Here is a 23359-nt window from a genome sequence, read left to right as displayed (position 1 = left end):
AAAATTTCTCCTGTTGCAAAACTCTAATATTTTGTACGTAACAAGCAGTCAAACAAAGTGATAAAGGAACAGCAATGACGTTGATGCCTGACATCCCCAAGGGCCTCAGAGGTCTTGTGAGGGAATACACCGCGCCAGCAAGCACCTCCTCTCACCAACCAGCCCATTTCCTTCCCTCACTGCTGGCTTCATGATGCACCTCTGTTCTCAGGGCAAGACATCTCTCACCAGAGTGCTCGAAACTCTATCACTTTGCCACCCAGCACGACGTCTTTACACCAGTGACTTCATATGGGCACGTAAGTGGTGACATCTGGCAGTAAAATTATGAGGGCATCAAAGGCAATAGGTTAACTCAAGCCAGATCAGAGTCCCCTCGTCTATGGACCCATTCCCTGGAAGCGGCAAGGGGTGCATCCCCCTGGGACGGTGACACTGCCCAGGCAGGGCCAGAGGAATGCTATGTATTTCAGTGTACTCTTTTGGGCTTATTCTAACATGCACTGTTTTCTTGTTAAAAATATCATTCATCAACAAAAAGGCCTTCCTCATTCTATACCTGGTTTTCTGCTACATCACTGATTCTGAATAATATTGTTTACCTTGCTAATCATTACTTCATTTTATAGAAAATAGGATTTGACCACAATTCAGCTGTAATAAAATTAATTGTAACAGTATTTCCTAGCACTTCTATGGTTTCTCTGTATACCCTTTTCCTGTTCCATTATGATCTGAACAGCAAGTTTAATTTTTCTATGTCAAGTACAAAATTTCATCCCAGCATACGTGCTTAGATTTTTGCACTACAAAGGCTCTCTCAACTGGTGTAACGCAATGTTTCTCAATGCTAGATAAGCCCGTGTATTTCCACTGGTTCAAATGTACACAATAGCAAGTTAGTTGCTTATCCAAAAGCAACACACACTGAAATGCCTGGTGTGTTATGCCATCAATATGAAGAAAACCAGGAACATATCTCCCACCAAACCATGTAATGCGAAAACACAGAATGATCCAAGTAATCAGGTAACTATTGCAGCTTAAAAAAAAAGAGAGTGGGCATATCATGACTCTCTTACCACTTCCATGAACAGCATTTCTGTAGCAACAGACATGACCAGTACCAAGAGATAAAGTATTCTCTACTACAAAGTAATTAAACTCAACACTGAAACCATGAAAATAGTGTGAGGTATTAACATATAATAATAGGTATGCTTACACACAACTAACCCGATATGGTATTTTGAGGAAGTCTCACCTGAACTGTCATATTACATTCTCATCAGGGAAACTAACAGCTTACTATTACTGAAAGTCCGTACTGTTAGCACAAACAAAAACATTTATATAAAATTACATCCTCCAGCTGGAGTGTAAATTCTGTGAAATACCCAGGGCCCTGTGCTACCTTTCAAAGGAAAGAAATTTAAATAGCAACAGCCAGTTAACCCCTCAAGACTGACCAATGACTCTGAAAGACAGGTCTTCAGGTACCTCCCAAGTAGAGTAAATGCCTACTCAACAACAGAAGTTCAGATGTCCTTTCGAGCAATGGTTCTTAAAAATACTGGTGGCCAGTACAACAAGGTCAAGAAAGCACACAAGTTCAAATGGTTTCTCCATCCAACATAATCATTCTGCTTCTCAGTATCAATATAATGCAGCACATGGCCCATTTTAAGGGTTACTGTGAGATGCATTTTTTCCTTTGTTCAAAGGCAGGCTACCTCACAGTCTGTAGTTTATAAATGGCTATTAAAGACAGTGGCTGTCAAGGTCATTAACTGACACATTCTCTCCTGCAAAATATCAAGAGCTCATATGCCTGCTGTGAAACGGTATTATTCATAGTCAGATCTGACAAAGATCTGACAATTAAATGATGCTATCACCTAGGTCTGTAATTCTAAGAACAAACATTTGGTATAATGAGATATAAAGTCTAGTATAACACATACAATATCATATAGCCATAACATGCACTTGTATATAATATACAATGCTGAAAAAGTGCAGGATTAGAATAAAAGCTATTCAGTCTGAATAACTTGTGCTCTACAAGATCTTCAACATTGCGGTTGTCAGACAACATCCTGACAGATATGATCTTAAATATTTGTCAGCTAACTTCAACGCATCAAATGCACTGCAAAACTTCATGTCATCTGAAGAGCTAGCCTATTAGATAAATTACTTGCATCAAAAGCACTTGGATACAAGTTTGGAAGGCTCTTCTTCCAATACGTATTTAAACAACTAAAAAACTCCTCTAAAACTTTTAGCATTTCAAAAGAACAATTCTCATAATGGAAGCATAGTAAGGCAGCAATAATCCTCAATAGTCAGAGAATTATCTAAATTTCAATGGTATACAAACACTCAAAAAAAAAAATCAATAATTTTTGTAAGAGCAGAGCTTTGTCCGTTCTCATTTTTATATTCATAATTGCTACCTCAGCAACAATTTCATTTTTAATATTAACAAATAATAAGAAGAAAATGAGACTTTTAATAAGGATTCAGTCTGAGTTAGATAACCAGTGGGAAAAATGTCTATCATGGTGTTAAATTACAGAAAAGTGTAAGCTGCAAAACTGAAAGCAAGCAAAATCAAGTTCTCAGAAGATTTCAGCTAAGCTCAGTGATTTCTACTGTTGCTTTACCATGAAAAAATATAAAACCAAGAAAAGCATTTTCTAATTTCAATTATTTTTGTCAGGCAGTACAGTTTTTTGCAAAAATTGCAGTTAATGGTAAAACTAGGAGACATATCAATAGGTTTGTCTAACAGTTAATATTATCACCTTATAAAAATACAATGAACAAACAGGCTAAACTTACCATCACAGCAGGGTTTTTCACAGTGATACATGGAGTAGTAGCTCGGAGGGCTCCACTAACACCATGGTAGTATTTAAAACAGATCTTTATTTCAGCTAGGAAACAAAACAAAAATCTCATTAAATCCTTCATGACTGACTCTAGGCAAAAGGGAGACAATGAAAGGAACATGTGCATACAGGGAGTCATGTTCACTTCTGTTCATGGAGTCCGAGTTTGGGCAGTTCCTTGATACATCTTCACTGTAAAAGCACACAATATCTGTAAATGAAATATATGTTCTCTCAACCTGTAGAAAATTGGAAACCTGTCTCAAAGAAAGTCTGGATTGAGTTTTTAGCTAAAGAGCTGGTAAATGCTGCTTTTTTTTTCTTTTTACACTACATTTCTACTCCATTAGTAAAAAAAACAACAGCTCATTTTTTTCCAGCTCTTACAGCGAGATGTCCACGGTCACTATCAGGTAAAAAAAGTCTAAGTATTCACAAGCCACAATTCACATGAAGCCACTTCTGTACGTTTTGCAGAGGTCCAGAGGGAAGGAAATGACATCAGTATTGATCTCTGAAGACAAGTTCATTTCAACATAATCGCGCTAAGGTGAATTATTATTCTTCAGCAGATTTGTAAGTTGCAGATCAAAAAATAATTACATGTATGTTTTATTCTTAAATTATTTAATCATATGAAAATAGGACCTCTCCCTATCCCTACCGCAGAGGTGGTACTAAAGGTATTATACCTTGTTAATCTATTAAATAATTAAAGCAATTGATTTTTTTCGTTCTGCATTAACATATATTATGCTGACATAACGATATAAACAGTGGCATCCTTTTTAGGCAGCTTGAACAGTTTGGGTTTTTTTTAATATGGAAGCAGTAATTCTCAAATGAACTACTTACCCCTATAGTAATTGTGGTAGGAAGGAGAACAGCACAGGTGAACACGTACTAAGTGCCCTGAGCCCTTGTGTAGCAGCAGCGGCAAGACAACATGCCTTGCACTTCTTTTTCCTAACCTCAGGCAAGGGCACAGAGAACAGAGAGGCTACAAGTGTCCGGTCAGTCTCTCATAGCCAAAATCAGGATTGCACAGAATCAGGGTAGAGACTCAGGATATATATTCCTCTATTAAATACACTCCTATTTGCTGCAAGATAACTGTGGTTTTTGCTCTGAGTTGATTCTTACAAGATGGAGGAGAAAAGAAATCATTAGATCACCTATTTTGATCATTACTGTGCTCTTTGCTGCCCCCTCTCCCCTTCACAAAATGAATGTTGACTTATCGACACCAGAACTATACACAGTACCCCAGCATCACCCTCACCAAAGCTGGATGGGGGGCAGGGTTGGGGGGGATCATTCTCGTGGTCCTACAAGATGCTCCTCTGATTGTATACCCAAGAAATGCATTACAGCTCCTCATGAAGGGTTACATATCAAGGTGATGCTGAGGTGCAGGATATGTGGCCTACATGCCTTTCATTCTCAAGTCAGCAATATCAAAATTAATTTTATTTGGCTGTGCCTAGCTTGCTAAATCATCCCATATGGATCTTCATTTGCTTTTTTCATTCCACTAATTCTCATATGATCCACAGATGAAACCAGTAGGAACCCTAGATTTCAAACCACTGATGAAAATGTTTAAAAGTACTGCATCTTTTATTAACACCTGCAGAGCCTCACTAATAAGACTTTGCTTTTTTCTGCAATCTGCCAAACCTTTTACTATCGTTTAGCATGCCAATCCAAAAATACCCTTGATCCTGGTAAAGTAAGAGGATAAATAGACACAACTTGAAGATGAGACAAAATGCTGTAAAACACAAGCTCTTAAAGTCTGGATTCTGCATTAGCCCTACAGGGACTAATACTCCTGCATTCTGGCAGGAGTAGAGAAGCAAGTATGGCTGACCATGCTGGAAAGTTGTTCAGTGTACTCTTGAAAGCTCATTCTGTGAATAGAATCCATAATTCAATGGTGTCTTCAAAAATACTTCAACAGGAAATTAAAAATAGTACATCTGGTTATTGCCCCTTTGTGTGTTGGGACCTTCTGTCAGGTAAAGCCTGACCTCCACTGTTGTTCCTCTGCATTTTTCCAACCCAGCAGAAGAGCTATAATTATGGCTGCACTTGATCCTGTTGGATTTTTCCTATATGGAACAATCTGTGTTTTCCTTCTCCATTGGGAAAACCTCTCTTTGTGAGGTTGATGGGGGTTTACTTCTGGGTACAGAAATGGCCACAGGCAAGCAGAAATTACAGCAGCCCATTCAGACAGACCAGAGGATGTGCATGAAAGTCTTGGCAGATCAGTTCCTCTGACCTGGTTTAACAATACATCAGTAGTTCTAAAATACAAAACTGCAATATTTGGTAAAAGACTTTGAGACATACAGCACAATTCCTTGAGGTCTGACATATTTCATTACTAGGAGATGCTACTATGAGATAAAATACCCACTTATCCCTGCGGAGAAGGATCAGAAATCCATCCTGCAAGCCTGCTCAGCCAAGAGGATTATTTATTTATTTTTACATTTGCTGCAGTTATAGGTCAATGTTTATTTACTCTCTTCCTCCCAGAACAAAGAGGAGACACCTCAGAACTACCCTTCAAAGGAAAGCATCTGGCTGACAGTGCCTCCAGGGACTTAGGAGGTGGAGAAGCTGCTGGTCCCATTTCCTGCTCCTTACAGCTGAGTTCACACACACAGTCAAAACATGCTCTATTGACCACAAGCTCTACAGCAAAATTCAAAATGTAAACAGGATTTCGAATCACCTACAAAGGTTTATCAGACCTAAAAGTTATCGGTCAGGAGTTGCAGGTTCTTCCTAAATGGAGCAATTCTGTTGACCTACCAACAATGCTTATATCCAAATGGACATACAAGAATTCCTAGCTCACATAAACTTGGACTTTCAGCACTAGCAAAAGTTGGCAGGATTTCTACCAAGCGGTGGACTCTCCACATTGTGAAATGTACATATTAAGTAACCAGGACTCTAGACTTCAGCATTTCTTAATCACACTGTGAACACATTATGACTACATCGGAGCATGGTAAGAGAACAAACTATTTCACCAAGACTTTGGTGAGTCTTGAGGTGGAAGAGTTCTTCCCAGCTACATTGCTCAGCTTTGTTGCAAACCAAACTTCATTTTTCAGAGAGCTGCTGTTTATTCAGTCTGTTGTCACTGACTAACTTCTCTCAATTCATCACTTCTGAAACGAACCTAGCAATGGAAAGGTTATCAGCTGCTGCTTCTATCCACAGACAGTCCAAAACATGATGGTGGACAGAAGTTTGTTATATATTCTCACTGCAGTGACATGCACATTACCCTAGAGGCTGAAATGCAATGCTATGAACTTTGGATCCTCAGATTTCTTTCTCTCAATGACTTCTATGAGCATACAGTACTTTTCAACACCTGTATGTGGCTGGGGACAGAAGAAAACAATGTTTGATTCAAAAAGCAGATCTGATGATTCCTTTCATATAAGCTAAATTAAAAAAAAATTATCTTCAGGACTAATTGCTAGAAATAATTAGAAAAAACAGAGCACTTAAAAACATGATGTGGAGACTTTTTCTCCCAATTCCCAACAGAAGAAGCATTAATTTGGTTTGGGCTTTATACACTACACACAGGAACGACAGACCTGCTGTTAGCATTGCATCAACGGGATTAACGCAAGAGAAGCTGACTGGAAATTCAGCACAAAATTATAAAATGGGCTACCCATCACAAGCATACAGACATTGCCAAAGTGAATATGGGTTTGCAAGACTGGATCTTGTATACAGCAAGAAAACAATCCCTTCACAGGGCCAGAGACAGCTAAGTAGCGTTTTTCGTGGCCAAAAAATGCTAGGAACTACAGCTAAAACTTAACAGTGAAATCTCAGAGGAACCCTGTCCGTTCAAAACAGCTGAGGATCTAGCTTTTTGACATTTCTTGTACTGTGTGATCAGAAAAAATGTTGACTAGAATATTTTTTTCTTCACTGATGGATTCCTGAGCTCCAGATATACTGAGAATAGGTACCCGTGATTGTTCCCTATAGAACACATCTCAGCCTACTATCTATAAGGCCCCATAAATACACAGACCTCTTCAGAAACAGTAAGTTCAGTTATCTGCAAACAGGGCCTTAATATTTAGAGAGTTTAATTCAATACTATATTAACACACAGGCTTCCCCTGAACTGTTCCATGCTACAAACCGCACAATAGCGTGCATTACCTACAGAGTTTTCCCAGTTTCTTTCACTCCTCCTGCCACCTTGCTTTCATGTGTTTCCTTTAGGGGAAAACTTGCACTTCTTTTCTTTCCTACTACTACTGCCCTCAACAAGCTAATTAGCTTACTTCATATGTGATGTGTAATGAAAAAGCAGTAAATCCAGCACAGGAAAGAAGTCTATAGCTGATGACAGGAGTATTTGCTGTCTCATTTTAAAAAAAAAGTGACCTTTCAGAAGAAACAGCATTTTCATTCATGGGGGAAAAAATTACTGTACCTAGCTCTGTGTTCTTGATACCATACATGCCCCATTCTCACTGACATTCCTCCAGGCATCACACAGACCACAACAAACTCCTTCATTTAAAAAGACAGCAAAAATGAAATTGGCATATCTATGATTCCTTAAAAGTTATCACATAGCCATATAAAAAGAGATATATATGTTAATTAATCTGAACACTCCATAAAACCATAATCCTCTTCTTTAAAAGCCAATAGCTGTTATCATTTTATAACCATGGTTTTATAGCTCAGCTGCATTACATAAAAATACTGGCATTAACAAAGGTTTCTGAGACTCAAACATTGACATTTGAATTTCAGAAGAAGTCCTGCATGAAATTATAGGATTGTACTTCCCTCTACGGACCACATACTCTTGTCTCTTCAATAATAGAGAGATCAGCTTACTCCAAATAATAGCTTGCTTTTAAAACATCACTAATTCCCCGAAGTCCCCCATTTTAACTAGCTTTTTACTGCCTTTAATACTTGAACTTTGGCTATCAAAAAATTTCTTCAGGATAGAAGGATACTCAGAATACATTAACTTGGAATATGTAAACACACGAGTGTAATGCTAGAAGAATGCATTACATTCTTTCCAGGAGACTCATAATTCAGGAAAACAAATGCGTTCGCTGTAAGAACAGTTTGCTCCAGGTACACCCTAGTCAAATGAAATGCCTATATCAGAGGTGGAATCACCCACACTCCCCTGAGAAGGGATGGGCAGAGCCATCTCCAAAAGACAAGTCAAATCCTAGCTGAGTTATAACACTCTGTGGAGGTAAACTGTGCTCCTGGCTAACTGAATGGAAACTGCAGAGCATCTAATACTTCCTGGACACCACAGCTAGATGACAGAAGTTACTGGGCTGAATCCATGGCTCTCTGCAGATATAAACACATGCCCTCCAACAGTCCATGAAGAAAAAGCTGACATCAAAAACTTATCTGAAAAATATGAAAGCATGTTATGCAAAACTTATTTAAGAAAACTTTGTCACTAGAACAAATTAAGTCGCTCACATTCCAGCTTTACAAAGCTATGAAGGGAGATGCAATCCAGGGAAAAGGCACTGGGTTACACCCTAATTTTTCCCAGCTGAACCCAAACACCTTATAGACAACTGCAGGAATTTAGAAGTGCTCTGCATGTCCTGCCAATTCAATTTCTTTTCCTTAGCATGACAGTGCAGTGAACAAAACCTTTCTGTTTGTACATCTAGCATTCTATTCTCTGCATTGCTTTAACCATGTACCTTTTCAATTACTTCCTACTGGGAAGAGCACAGCATAGCAAACAACACAGCAGCATAACACAAGTGGCAAAGTGGCTGCCTCCGGGTACTTGCCATCTCCCTCAGCAGGTATATCATAGAATTCATTTTACAGAAGGAGTGATTAAAAAAAAAAAAAAACCAGACTGGAAAGTTACTTTAACAGACTTACAGAAAGCTGTTTAGACAAACTAGGATCAATAACAGAAAATGTTTATGTCCCAGTGGTCTCTCTTCATCTAACCTGCTTCAGAGGAAACTACTTGGACAAACGGTTGCTCAGGTAACAGAGCCTACCTATCCCTGCCAGCCCCGCTCACTTTGCTGCCACTCTGAGACATTCTTATTTACAGTCACATGCCCTGCCTATTATATTCCAGTTTGACAGAGCATTTAATTATAATCTAACCTTTAAAACAAAACACTGGGGGTATTATGTGCTTAAGGAAGTCAACAAGGCTTGCCACAAATGTAAAAAATACAAGACCTGATCCTGTTTCAGTTATTTGTGATACTCAAAAATAGCTGTTAAGAGACAACAGATATAAATAGCAAAAGAATAATAGAAGTATTTCTAACACAGTGAATGTGTTTATAAATAGGGTAGGGACAATAACCATGAGTCCCCAGACAGACCACTGAAAGGGCACTGGTTGCAGGGTGCTACACAGATGAGTGTTCTAGGCCCCGAACAATTCCACGTGAGAAAAACATGACCTTTATTAAATTTAATTTAAATGGTCAAAAATTATAAAGGCTGGATACAAGTAATGAATTATGTTGACAGAACAATTCATTAGCATTGACCATATTGGTCAAAACCACTAAAAATGCTAAGCTGTGCTCATATCTCTAGTAACAACAACTCTGTTACAGCAGCCCTTTGAAAGCACTAAACACATCAAGTTCAATTATTAAGCTGGTTGGATTTTTTTCCTTTGATATGTATTAGCGCTTTTTTTAAAAAAAAAGGGGGGGGGTTGGGGAGCTAGGAGTCCACTCTGCTAGCTACAAAATATGGATGGCAGTTTCAGTCTCAATACACTAGTTTTGGAAAAGTTATGATTTCATGGAAATAGGGCTAAATATAGAGAACTCCACACAAAACCTCACTTGTAACATGATACCAGTGTAATGCAAACACATATATTACCATGGTTATCTAAATAAATCTCATAGTCTACTTGAGCCACAAACCCGAGATTTTAGAGTACAAAACAGACAGCATCTGTGCACTCACTGCACCCGAGTATCAGTGTGGCACCAGAAGTAATTTACCCACAAACATCCCAAGGGTGATTTGGAAATGATTGATGTGACAAGACTGGCAGTCTCTGGATGGATCCCAACAGCTGCCACTATAGATTACTGTTCAAGACACAAAAGCCACAGCATCCGCAAAGAAAATATATGCAAATCAATATATTTCTACTCTACTCACAGTAATGATTATGACATTACTATTATAAATAACAACAAAGACATTACACTACAGGTAAATTAGGTGAAGGTGCTTCTTCTGGATACTATAATTAATACTCATGGGACCAAGGCTATAGCTTACAAATACAAGCCCAATCCAGTCTCAAAGGAGGCTCTTGGCCAATGCCTTACTAATACATCAGGCAGGCCCATGGCAGGGACTCAAATACAAGCACACGTCCATCTATACAACGGTGGCCATGCATCCCTGACACAGGGGGAAGGGCTGGCTGCATGCGTGCAAGGCACACTGTGTTACTTGCTCCCAGCAGCAGAAAATAGCCCCTGGCCTGTTCTACCTACTAGAACACATACAGTTTTAACTTCTGGGTACTTTGCATGTGGAAGTGTATAAGCACCAATTAACCTGTTGCATGACAGTGACTGTACTATACTGAATCTCCCTCCCGTGGCACCTCCAACATGACCAGTCCTTCTCTATATTGCAGAAAACTGATTTATAATCCACAGCTTATAAATGAGCAGCAGCTTTTATCAACCAGTCTTCACAAAACTCAAGCTTCCTTGCACATGCTTTTTTCTATCACCAGCCTTTCCAGGGATCATTTCGCTACATTCTTCTGCTAGCTCTGTTCTCCATAAGGAATACCATCATCTCTGTTCCACCACAATGCCCCTGCCATCCCAACCTCACAGACTGCTATACCCAGAGAAACACTCTGCCATCTAAACATCACTCCTGGGGCAATTGCAGCCTCTCTTGCACTAGAGACTAAGGTCCTTAGGGACCTGAGCAGTCTGATGTCATGCTAAATACCACATGATCATACCAAACGTGAGAGCATTAAGCTGTGTTGCGCCTTCACACTATTGCCACTTGTTCAGAATAATACTCCTTGAACTTGCTCATTCCTTTTACAGAAGAAGGATGAAAACTGTTTGTAGAGCTACGGCCACATTCTGCAATCCTTCTGTAGTTTACACAGCAAAGAACTTGAGGGAGCTGTCTAGTGAGTTTATTGTTTTCCTTCCCCCACATTTTAGCAACCCTCAGAGCAGGATGTTTTAAAGCCACCTCTATTACGTAAGGAAACACCATCTTGGGCACACTGATGCTCAAATTCACCTTCTTGAATCTCTAAAATGACAGAGTCCCCTTTCATGCTTACCTGGCACTTTTGCTCTTTTGCCAGGAAAAAGAAAGCAAAGCACCTGCCTCTGTACTGGTTGGCTCTGCAGTTCAGAGCCACTCACTCTGTCTCGAGGTGACAGCTTAAGGACAGCAGCTGTTTGTGACGGTGAGCTGGACTTACTAATTTGTAAATATTTTCTTTCTCCTTTGCACACTCTTCCCCCATTCCCTTTCCTCAGCCACTCCCCTCAGAGGATATTTATATTTCTGGAATACATTAAGTTCATTTCTCCTTATTTCACTGTTGATTCCTTTGATTCTCCCTTCTCAGGATAGAGTCTACAGAATCTTTTGTGTTGATTTTTGTCTAAGCAACTGTGAGTTTTCTTTGATCATCCTTGTTTTGCTAATTTTGGATGCTTTGGGGGAATTAATGTCTGTTTTTAGTATGCTGATGATGAGACTGTCCCTCCCCTTCTTTCTGCAGGTTGCTTGATCTGAATAGAGCAGATGGCAAACTATGCCTTTAGATGTTACTTGCCTGGGAAATAGGAGATGCTGAATCCATAGGGAGGGATTTTAGGAGGAATAAATGGAATGACCGGAAAGTTGAGTTACGAGACTGTGGATATACAGTGATGCCAAATTCAGAAAAATGCTTATCTGAGGCCTACCTTTAAACATAAGCATAAATTCCACAGACCTCAGTGAAACTATTAATAAGTTTACAATTATGCTCATGGAAAAACAGCTTCCCAAACTAAGGCATAAGATATTTTTCTTAAATCTGAGGATTGCAGAAGGAATCTGAGGCCCAATCCAGCTGACTACGACCGATTAATGTTAATGCAATTAAAATGGAAATACTCCTTCAGCATGAGATTTGTCTGCATATGGCTTGTTACCCATGCTATCATCCTCTGCATTTCACCCTACAGAGATGTTACATTACTGGTGAAAAGATATGCCTAAGCTCTGACACTGCTAGGGAAAAAACACAGCCAAAGTCTTTGGGATAACCACTCAACCAATTCCTTATCCACTGAACAGCCCATCCATCAAATCCATATCTCTCCAATTTAGAGAGAAGGATGTTGTGTGGGACCATGTCAAAGGCCTTACAGAACTCCAAACAGATGACATCCATAGCTTTTCCCTTGTCCACTGATGTAGTCACTCCATCACAGAAGGCCAGGAGGTTGGTCAGGCAAGACTTGTCCTTGGTGAAGCCATGCTGGCTGTCTCAAATCACCTCCCTGTCCTGGCAATGAAGAACGGTCAAGCTGCTAATGGTGTGCTGCGTGCCATTACTGCAAGGACTAAATATGACAAACCCCTAACGCCATGACCTGATATATTCTGCCTCTTAGCAGAGATATTTCTAAACATAAGAAATCTACAACATGTAGAGTTCTTTCAAAGATTTGGAAAATAATGGCAGATTGAAGCATGAGAGACACCTTAACTTCGATAATCAGGCACATATTTACTGGGGAAGTTAGTCCTTCCATTTGTCTCTCCCTCTTGCTCCCTTGCTATTACAGTGGCATCACATGCAGTGCTACACAAATTATATCAGCACCACGGCAGAAGAAGGAGGCTAACAGGAGCTAAGTTCACCTCCACGGCTGGCACAGGCTGGGCAGTGTCACTGTCTGCAGGGCATGGTGAGAATCCTGACAGCACAGCTCTTCCCACACCCAGTCTGGTGCTGCACCAGAGAGGCAGTAACACTGTGGTTGTACCTGAACCGCACAGCCACCTGCTGTTCGCCTGAGCTGTGATTTAGTGATCTGAGGAATAAAAATGAAAGAAAGAAAGGAAGGCGGGGGGGGGGGGGGGGGGAGGAGCAGCTGCCTATAGTTGCATCAGAGCTGCTTCGCCCCCTATAAGCTAAAAGACAAAGCCTTCCTGAGCAAACATGGTCACATATCTGAGGAGCTTTCTAGTTTAAAAAGTGGAATCAGAAATTCAGTTAAGTGTTTCAGTGCAAGTTTTGGCCTCTCACTAGAAGCACAAGCGTCACTGGTGACATATTTATCTGCCATACTATGTGCTACAGCAACATATGCTCATAAACACTCCTTTTTACAGTTCTCAGCTGCTGTGTAATTGCTTGTTTCTTGTTCATTGTATGGCAGCAGAACTGTTCATTAGTAAAGCTAACCAGAACCAAAGAACATACACCCTGCACTCTTCATATGTTGTTTGTTAAGTGCAGTTGATTGTAAAGTGTAAAGTCAGTTGCAGCTGATTTTAAGTCAAAACTACTAGTTCTTGAAGCATTAGCCTAGGTTACTCACATGAACAAAGAATGTTGTTCAAAAGCCTCATCTCCATACATTATGGAGCAACACAACCAGCTAAAAGACACAGCCAAACATCACTGAAGTCAAACTGCCTGTATTGGCATCAACAGTGATAAAATATATGTACAAGAAAGATGAGGCAATGACTTCTTCTAAGATACATTTTAATCTGCTTTACTATACCACTGTCTTTGGCACCAGGAAAGTGCCAAATTGATCTTTATTTTCTTGATCTTCATCTTCAGATCAATCATTTTTTCCTGTAATGAACTCCTGAAGTTGAATTTAGTTTTATCCTAGTAAAGCTTTTTTGTTGTTGTTGTTAAAGAAATGTGCTGCATAACACATAGGATAACTTGGCAAGATTCAATAATGAGTTCTAGAAATAATAAGTTTTAATAATTATTTATAGTACAGGGTGTACAACACCTCTTGAAATACATGTATTGCTGTTATATCAATTAATGAGAAGAAAAACTTCTGCCAAGATCTACAGTTAGCAGCACTGCAGTGTACAGTGAAGTAATAGAGTGGGAGTATTTTAAATCCTTTTACTTATTTATTTATGAAGGAAGATTCATGGCTGTGAGGCTAAACAGGTGGTAGAGCAGCTCACAGCTCTTCTGGGACTGATTGCCATTTTGATGCTTGGTATATCAGAATTTCTGGCAAGCTCAGACACAACATCCTAGCATTAGAACATCAATTTCTTTAGGGGATCATATACTTTAGATGGTAAGATAGCTCCTTTTCATCAAAAAGAAAAAAAAAAAAAAAACAAAGGAAAATTTTGTTTTTAAAAAAAGTACACAGCAGGGTGGCTTAGCTTCCTATAAGTCCTGGTCACCTAAGGGAGTATCATAATGCTCCAATTTGAAGCCTGGCTACCAATACTCATTATGGAGTTCAACTAAAGACTTTTTCTTCCAGTTACATAGAGACTCTCAATATTTCAAAACTTGCTAGTGGATTTCCCAGCACAAAAAAAAAAACTTCAGCTGAGAAATCCTGATGCAACTGGACAGGAGGTTGGGAGTTCCTAGAGACAAATCAAACCTTTGTACTAACAAACATCAGCAAGCACTACTAGCTTATTACTTTCTCCTTTGTGTGCATTTACCATTAATCTTCACTGAGCTGAAATCTTAAACTTCTTGGGAAGGGACCTCATCTTGCAATGCGTACATACTATACAACATTGGACAAGACAATTTCTTCCTCCTTTAAACTAAAGCATGCTGTCTAAGAACATCCCTAGAATAAAAATGTACATGTTGAGAGGACCTAGGAGTGCTGGCGGACAACAAGCTGACCATGAGCCAGCAATGTGGCCTTGTGGCCAAGAAGGCCAACAATACCCTGGGGTGCATTAAAAGGAGTGTGGCCAGCAGGTTGAGGGAGGGTATCCTCCCCCTCTACTCTGCCCTAGTGAGACCATGTTTGGAGTACTGTGTCCAGTTTTGGGCCCCCCTGTTTAAGAAGGATGTGGAACTGCTTGAGCAAGTCCAGCAGAGAGCTACCAAGATGATCAGGGGGCTGGAGCACCTCCTTTATGAGGAAAGGCTGAGAGACTTGGGTTTATTCAGCCTGGACGAGAGAAGACTGAGGGGGGATCTCATCAATACCTATAAGTATCGAAAAAGGTGAGTGTCAGGATGATGGGACTAGGCCCAATTCAATAGTGCCCAATGACAGGACAAGGGGCAATGGGCACAAGTTGGAACACAGGAAGTTCCACCTAAATATGAGGAAAAACTTCTTTGCTGTGAGGGTGCTAGAGCAGTGGCACAGGCTGCCCAGGGAGGCTGGGGAGTCTCCTTCCCTGGAGACATTCAAAACCCACCTGGATGCGTTCCTGTGCGCCCTGCTCTAGGTGTGCCTGCTCAAGCAGGGGGGTTGGACAAGATGATCTCCAGAGGTCCCTTCCAACCCCTCCCATTCTGTGATTCTGTGATCTAAGCTCAGCTCCATTTTTATAATGTCCAGCAAATGCACTGGAAAATGCTGCCCCTTAGAGCAATATAATCAATTCCTTTGGCTTATCAAAGGGATTGATGAAATGGCTATCAAATGCCAAACTGTTGACTTGCCTTGACACAAAGGCATGTGTGCCTTTGGATATACATTGGATAAATAGGTACTCACATTCCATAAAATAGGGGCCAGGTTCAATTCGCCATACAATTTGTCCTTTTTGTGTGCCAGTCACTCCCCGATTCTTGGAATCCCAGAAGTTGGCTGGAGAGTTCTCATCTGCAAGAGGAAAGAAAAAAAATTGTGAAGTAGGATTTGTAATAGTAGTTTTCTTGGTTTTCTCTTTCAAGAAGCCCAGACACAAAAAAATTACTAGTGTTTAAAAAAAAAAGAAATCAAACTTACTGGCAAAAGATAAATGGCTTCTCTTTTATGGTTGATAGGTCAATTTATGCAGAGTGAGCAGACCTATATACAGCCAAAGTAAATATATAGTTTCCTGTAAGAAGTGACCTGCCGAGGTAAAATATTAAATTCCAAAACTTCACTAACTCAAAGAGGCTATTGGGCGTGTATAGCTGATCGCAACTTCATCACACACAGAGTTACCACACCATTTTATACAGCAGTCCTGCTCTGTGATGTGAAAATCTAGCATTCATTCCCTAGCTAGGAAGTATGGAGTTGCAGCTAGAGCTATCAAGACTCACTTCAGTTTTTAATATATCCTATGTTTTCAAAACTAGAGAGAATATTTTTATACACACACCAAAAAAATATGACAATTTCAATTTCCTGACAGGTGCAGTGTTATTGCATATAAGTGAAGTCGAATCAGAGGCTCAAAGTGCAGAACTGTCACTTAGTAAGCCAGAGATACAAACAAGAGATTCAGCAAAATACATTCAGAAGAGGAGACCTGAGAAGCAAACAGTAAGTATCTGCAGATGAGCTTAGCAAGATCAGTGTTCCCCCCCTCCTGCCCCAAGGTTTTTATCCTAACAGTAACGGACACAGGTCTTGGGGTTTGTTTTTTATTTACCAGCTGTGTTCAGGCACCCAGAACACTGTACAAATGGAAGAAAACCAGAGTGAGAAGCTGTTTGAAAGCGCACAAACGTTAGTTACAATGTCCCAGAAGAAGCTGACATAAATCCAACTTAACTTCTTTTGTACAGGAAGTTCTTTGGAAGTATGCATCGTAATGTTTTACAAGGGCATTTAGGCAGCTGATTCTTAATTAGACAATTATACCTGTGACCTCAAATACAACATCCTAATTCCTTCCGGTGGTACTTGATATTACTTAGTCTTAAATTTAAAAAAAAAAAAAAAAAAAAGCTATTTTATTACATACATTTGAGTGCATTCTGCAATCTTAAAAGGACGCCACTAAGAACTTAGTCTACTGTGGCTTTGTTCATGAAGCTCCTATCCATTGAAGCACATTTTATTTGGTACAAGCTACTGCAGAAGTATGATTACAGAATTCTCACCTACGTTTTAGAAATCCATATGCTATTTATGAAAGCATAATAAACAATGCAGCTTTGTTACTTTTATCTTTAAAATATAAACTTACACTAAAGCTTCTCTTTCTCCTTTTCATTCTGACTGCTTATCTCTGTGTATGCATGATAACTTCACTGAAACATGATTAGTGCAGTCTGTACATTCACATCCCACCAAACTGACATGCAAAACATTACCAGGCACATGCTGGACTTCTGTGATTGCTCAAGAGTAAGTTATGCACCCTGTCCACAACCTGGAAGAGCTCTGGAAAGTCAAGAGGCGGCCATAGCAAGCTACTAACATTTTTATGCCTCCAGGCACGGGCAACTTTGAGAATTTTTAGAAAGCTGTGATCTGAACACCTCAACATCATGACAAGTTCAGAATAGTTTCATAATTATCTCAATGACAATGAAAAGGGAGAGGAGAGTTCTCCTTATGCCTGTGATCCTCAAGCATATAATACTCTCAGCCTTAATTTTTCGTGTGGAATCAATGCGATAGTACATAAACTGCATACATCATCAAGTCAGGCATACAGGCAATAAAAGCTTAAAACATGCATAATTATCCTTCATTACAGCAAAATCTTTCACAGTAAACAAAGCTGTATCTCATCCATGTATTTTTTTTTCAAAGATATATAAAGAGGAACTCTGAATGTACATCCTGTAAATCATCCCATGGGCCTCTGAAAAAATCCCTGTATGTGGCTTGCAATGACACTCTAACCAAAACAATACATGGTTGACTTATTTAGGTTTTATTTCTTTAATGTGCCTTCCTAACCCAAGGAATCCACTATTCTCTTCCACAGACAGAGCTCTGGGAAGGCATGACATACAGCTTAACTTCCAGCAAATCTACATGAATGCCTCCTTTGGTTGACCATATAAACTTGGTTATCTAAACCATCACTACCAAAAGCAAGCAGATTCTTTAAAAACTCCACAGTTATCTGAAATACAAATAGTTTTAAATTATTCAGTGTTTTCATTACGTCTAGGTAAATGAAGATGTACTGTATGACAAAAAACACCTCCCCTAACATACTCTAGCTCTTCTGAATTTCATCAGTTGGAGAAGAGTCTGTTCATAATTCTAAGCAGAAGGACAGGTATTTGGTACAAAAAACCATAAACACAAATTTTTTTATTCATATGTTATTCAACAAACCAAGGAAATCTGAAGCAATGACCTATGCCTTGAACACTGAGATTTCCAACATGAAGGCACAAGCAACTGTTCTTTGCTTTTTAAAACCTGTAACTAAGTAAAGTCAACGGTAATTTTTAACAGGACATTAGTGAGCTTCAGAAAAGGTCCTGCATGAACTGAGTCTCGAATTCTGAGCTGATAGTAACAAGAAAGCAGAACATTTTCTTACACCTTAATTAATAAAACCCAACCTTTATGAAAGTGCCTGGATTTTCAGCCCTTTCACGAAGGAATAGTCTCCTTTGTAGCAATGAAGACTAAATCATTGATACTCTGCCCACAGGCATGCTGCCATTGCAACAGAAGGTGGTGGAGACAGAGGGATGAAAAATGCTGACAGACCATTGCCTGTCAGCAATCGAGTTAAATTACAGAATTTATTTTGGACAGCCTTGATTTTCTTCAGAAACAGCTGATTTTTTTTCTACTTTTATAACGTTATTCACATAGGGGTGAAAAAATAACATTACTAATGCATATGGAAAATAACTTCAAACATCAGTTCATGGATTTTAAAAAAAGAAACTGAACAGCAAAAAAAATATCAAATAGCACCAAAACATTCAAGTACACAATATTGCCAAAATTTACTTAACAATTCTGCAATAACAAACAGTTAAACAATGAGTCTCTGTAATATTCAACTGTGCAAAAAAAGTGTTTGAGAGCACAAAAAGCAGTCTCAGAATTACCACTACCTCATCTCTCTTCTTCCCCAAAACATACACATGTATGTATGTGTGTATACACACACACCATATATATATATTCCATATGGAACCTCAATTCTAAGAAGTTCTAGTCCCCTTTTAGCTGATAATTGTTGCTGTTTGTGAAACTGGCAGCTGTTCCAGAATCTGGGCCAAAGAGTAGATATAAATATCCTTTCCCAACGCATAAAATATGCAACAAAATACTGTCTTACTGCATTGGTATCTTGTCCACTGAGTCTACACTTCTGAAAGAAATAAAACAATGTAAGATGCACAGAAATTTCTATCTTTAATAATTCTTAGACACAAAATATTACAGAAAGTAACTTATTTCTCAGAGCTACAACCCCTGCACAAAACAGTGTATGTGAGATATGTTCTACAATAAAAACTGGGTAGTAATAACTATATCACTGTTTGGAACTTCACACTGACTAGTGCTCCTTGAAATTATGTGTTCTGAGTAAAAATGTTTTCTTTATTTAACTGCTAAGCAATCAGCCAAACCTGGTATTAAAAACTGAACTAATATTTTTTCCACTTTCAGGCTTCACTGTCATTACAACACCCTTTAATGTAAGTTAGATACCAGCGGCATCTGTAATACCCACAGTTTGTGCTCTCCACGTCAGCACTGCTAGCTCTCCACCTGTGTCCGCAGCTCTGCCCTGATGTGACAGTGAATGGGATGCAGCTCCCTCTGGTATGTGTCAGTTCGGTATGGCTATCTTATGTGAAAAGCCATGCAGAAGTACTGGATAAATGCATGAAGAGTGCAATGAAAGAAGAAGATATCATTTTTACAGAGTTAGTTTTCACAACAAAATTATGCCGATGAAAGAGCAAGAGCCCTGTGAAGCTCTAGCATGCCCGTGCCTTTTCTGTACCAGGAGTCCAGAACTGGACGCAGCACTCAGATATGTCTCACCAGCGCTGAGTAGAAGGGAAGGACCACCTCCCTCAACCTGCTGGCTAAGGCTCTTCCTAATGCATCCCAGGATGCCAGTGGGTGGCCAGGGCACACTGCTGGCTCTTGTTTGACTTGTCTACCAGCACCTCCAGCTTTTTCTGCAAAGCTGCTTTCCAGACAGTCACCCCCCAGCCTGTCCTGGTGTCAGGGGTTATTCTTCCCCGGGGGCAGGACTTGGCATTTCGCTTTGAACTTCATGACATTCCTGTTTGCCCATTTCTTCAGTCTGTTGAGGTTCCTTTGAATGACAGCAGAACCATCTGGTTTATCAACTGCTACGCCCAGTTTTGCACAAGGATGTTGCAGGAGACAGCGGTGAGAGCCCTGCTAAGCCAGTATCTGACATCAGGGGTCAGGAGGCTTCTGTGGAGCTCATGCTTTGTTCTTTGGGTATTATCGCTTTCACTATTTCTGTCTTAGGAAAAAGTATAAGCAACCTGAAATCCACCACCTTACAGCATGATCTTGCATAGATTCAATCAAGCAATAAGATAGAGTCTTTTCTAAAACAGTTAAAAAGCAAGAACAGCTACCAGTTAATACCTGAAACAAGCCTAATAGTCCCAGTGCACAGACTGGACACATGCAAACCAATGCTCATCATCTGTTCCCAGTTTCTGTGGTCAGCAGTGTTAGGTTACATGATAAAAAGCTTGCCTCCGTGAACACAAAGGATTTTTATTCTTCAAATACAAAAGCATTATAGAAGTCACAAACTCCTCGTGTGGAAACATCACAGATTACTTACTGAATAAGAAAAAATTTAAAAGTTCCCTATAGATTCTCAGAACGGTTTGGGTTGGAAGGGACCTTAAAGACCATCTAGTTCCAACCCCCCTGCCATGGGCAGGGACACTTTCCACTACACCAGGTTGCTTAAAGCCCCAGCCAACCTGGCAATCTAAGCAACTGCTAACCTATAGCGATCTAAGAGCTTCACCCTTTTGCATACTGGTCTCTTTTCTGTAACATAAAGATGCTTATACACAGAGCTCAGAGAGAAGATAATGCTTAACAGATTCCGGATGTCACTGAATGGTTTTAACTATACACAATTTTACAATTTTCATCTTTTGCTGCCATATATGGGTATTCTAACTCACAGCTCTGAAAAAATCTGTGCAGCTTAGCTAAGAAAAGATCAATCATGTTGGTAACACCATTGTATCCCTGCATAATTTTGTTATCCTCATTTGGGATTTACATCCCAATCTCTGCTTTTTCATCCCTTTCTGGAAGATGTTTCATGCAAAATCTTTTGAAGTGCTTCTATTGTTTATTTTTAATTTAAAATTTTAAATTAAGTTCAGATTGTCAAACTGCTGACTTACTTAGCATTTTAGGTTAATTTTCATAAATTCTTGGGCACTGAAAATTATGGGGGCAATGCATCCAATTATTAAGAGGGGTGTTTTTACTCAGCCTGGGGAAGCTTAGAAAGCATCTATTATTTCCCTTGTCAGGTGTTCTCTTACAGTATGTACCAGAGGAGCTAGAAGGCTGGTAGATAGCAAGGCTACGTATAGTTTTGTCTCTAGCTGAGATTCATCAATCATTGGTTTCTCTCACAGGCGTACTATTAAGAATGATCACCCTCTATTTTACTCTGTCATTTCACTCAGTTTTTAAAACTCACAGGTTTGTAGTTAATCTGCATCGGGGGATATTTCTGAACTTAATTTTGAGCCAACCATCAGGAGATCTGTAGGACAGCATTTCTAATGTAAAATATAAATCTGATTTACATGCATTTTACTGCCTGCTTTCCAAAACCACAGTCCAAGTGCCAGTAAGCACACTCCACTTTTTGGCGTGAGTACAGGCTTCCAAGCAGTAAAACAGACTGTCATCAAAATGTAAGATTATTAAGAACATTCCAAAGAGTACTTACTGTGGGTTTTGAGCAACTGACTGGGAAAGTTTGTAACACTAAATGTTGTACAATATTTTCACTTTGGTAACCTCTAATAATTTTAATTCTAGAAACACTTTTTAAAAAAAAGAAAATCCATAGGTAATCATTAAAGAAGTAGCACATTTACTGAACTAATGAACGATATCAATATTTCCTTTATATTCAAAATATGTTTAAAAGCTACTGAAAACTGGATCAGGACACATTTAAAGGAGAAGACAAATTTTATCGCCTGAGGCCTCATTCCTTTTCTGGAAAGCCAGTAAGTAAATCAACAATTTCAATGCAAAGCTTCCATTGCAAGCAATCATTATAATAAATGACATTATGTCAACCCATTTAAAATACACTACATATTGGTTACTACTGTACAAACAAGTATTAACCCACTACATACAGCTTACATTCTGTGATTTTCAGAATTCCCCATCTCAGTCTGTGAACAGTTCACAAGCTTTCTGGTGGAACCAAAACATTTCTTGTGGGAAGACAGCACTAGCATATGCAATACATTGCTGAAATTAAAGATCAACAGTTAGTTGCACTTTCTAGCCTTACCTGGCCATTCCAAAGGATGGCTGTGGATCCTAAACTGCATTCCTCCATCAGAGCCCAATTACAAACTGAAGAATAAAAAAAAAAATAATGTTTTACAGGATGGATCCTGAAAATAGCATCCCTGTTCCCAATCGCAAGCAGTATTTTCTACAGATGTTGCGTTCTGGACCCAGAAGCGTATAGCTTCAAGTTTGGAGGCTTTAGCTCTGTGTTAGCACTGTTGCATAATCTCAGCTCCAAAAGGCAGGTCTGTCCTCTCCCTTCCTCTTTTCATTTGAAGGAACAGGTTTTAGAAAGATGTTCTTAAACTCCCCGGCAGTTTCTAGCAGTTACACACAATCGTCTGTCTCTTCTCCTTTAATCAAGGGTTTATCTAGGTTCAGACAGCCTGTGTTAAAACATATAAAGTATTTCATCCTTCAAGCTCAGCTATTTGCAGCCACTCCCCTCCAAAGGGTACAGGATGCTGAAGCCCCATCCTCCCTCCACTTCCTTCCTCGCCTTGTCCAAGGGAGGATTCCAAGGCACGGCCACGGCCCCGCAACGTGGGGCGGTCTGATGTAAACAGGAGGATCATTAAATCCTAGAAATGACAGCAAGGCAACCACAGCAACGAGCACAGCAGAGTCTCACTGGAAGCGCTAGCTTTTGTTTACTCAGTATTTCGCTCTCCCACATGACTTCCCCACAAATCCATTTATTTTAGGAGGATAAGCAGGTGGCAGAGAGCTGCTATTACTACCTCTCCTCTTTCAGGTTGGTAAATGCCACCTCAGTGCAGGGGCTCGGACAAGGCTCTGTTTTGCCAGAGTATCTGACTGCTCAAAAGCCTCTTGATAGATGCTGGCAGCCGACTTACAACTCCTTCAACTTAAGGAAAGGACCCAAACCATGCCAAAATTGCCCCAGTACCGCAAGAACAAAAAGGGTAC

The 23359-nt window shown here is 39.6% G+C and overlaps 1 protein-coding gene across 4 annotated transcripts in view; it reads right to left on the bottom strand.

Annotated features, from left to right (window-relative positions):
* The window catches only part of HECW2 (HECT, C2 and WW domain containing E3 ubiquitin protein ligase 2), a 171816-nt gene that overhangs the window by 65813 nt on the left and 82644 nt on the right, over positions 1-23359 (bottom strand). For 3 of the 4 annotated variants that reach the window (XM_075093893.1, XM_075093894.1, XM_075093895.1), the window contains exons 3-4: positions 15710-15817; positions 2848-2942 (exon numbers count right to left, since the gene is read on the bottom strand). In XM_075093893.1, coding sequence (XP_074949994.1) covers positions 2848-2942; positions 15710-15817 — 203 coding nt within the window. Of the gene's footprint in view, positions 1-2847; positions 2943-15709; positions 15818-22427; positions 22527-23359 lie in introns of those variants that run through there. The other variant, XM_075093896.1, reaches the window with a different exon arrangement.

The sequence above is a fragment of the Phalacrocorax aristotelis genome, chromosome 5 (assembly GCF_949628215.1).
Source record: "Phalacrocorax aristotelis chromosome 5, bGulAri2.1, whole genome shotgun sequence".
NCBI classification, from domain to species: domain Eukaryota; kingdom Metazoa; phylum Chordata; class Aves; order Suliformes; family Phalacrocoracidae; genus Phalacrocorax; species Phalacrocorax aristotelis.
Note: the sequence above shows the minus strand (reverse complement) of the source record. Positions and strands in the feature narration are given on the sequence as shown.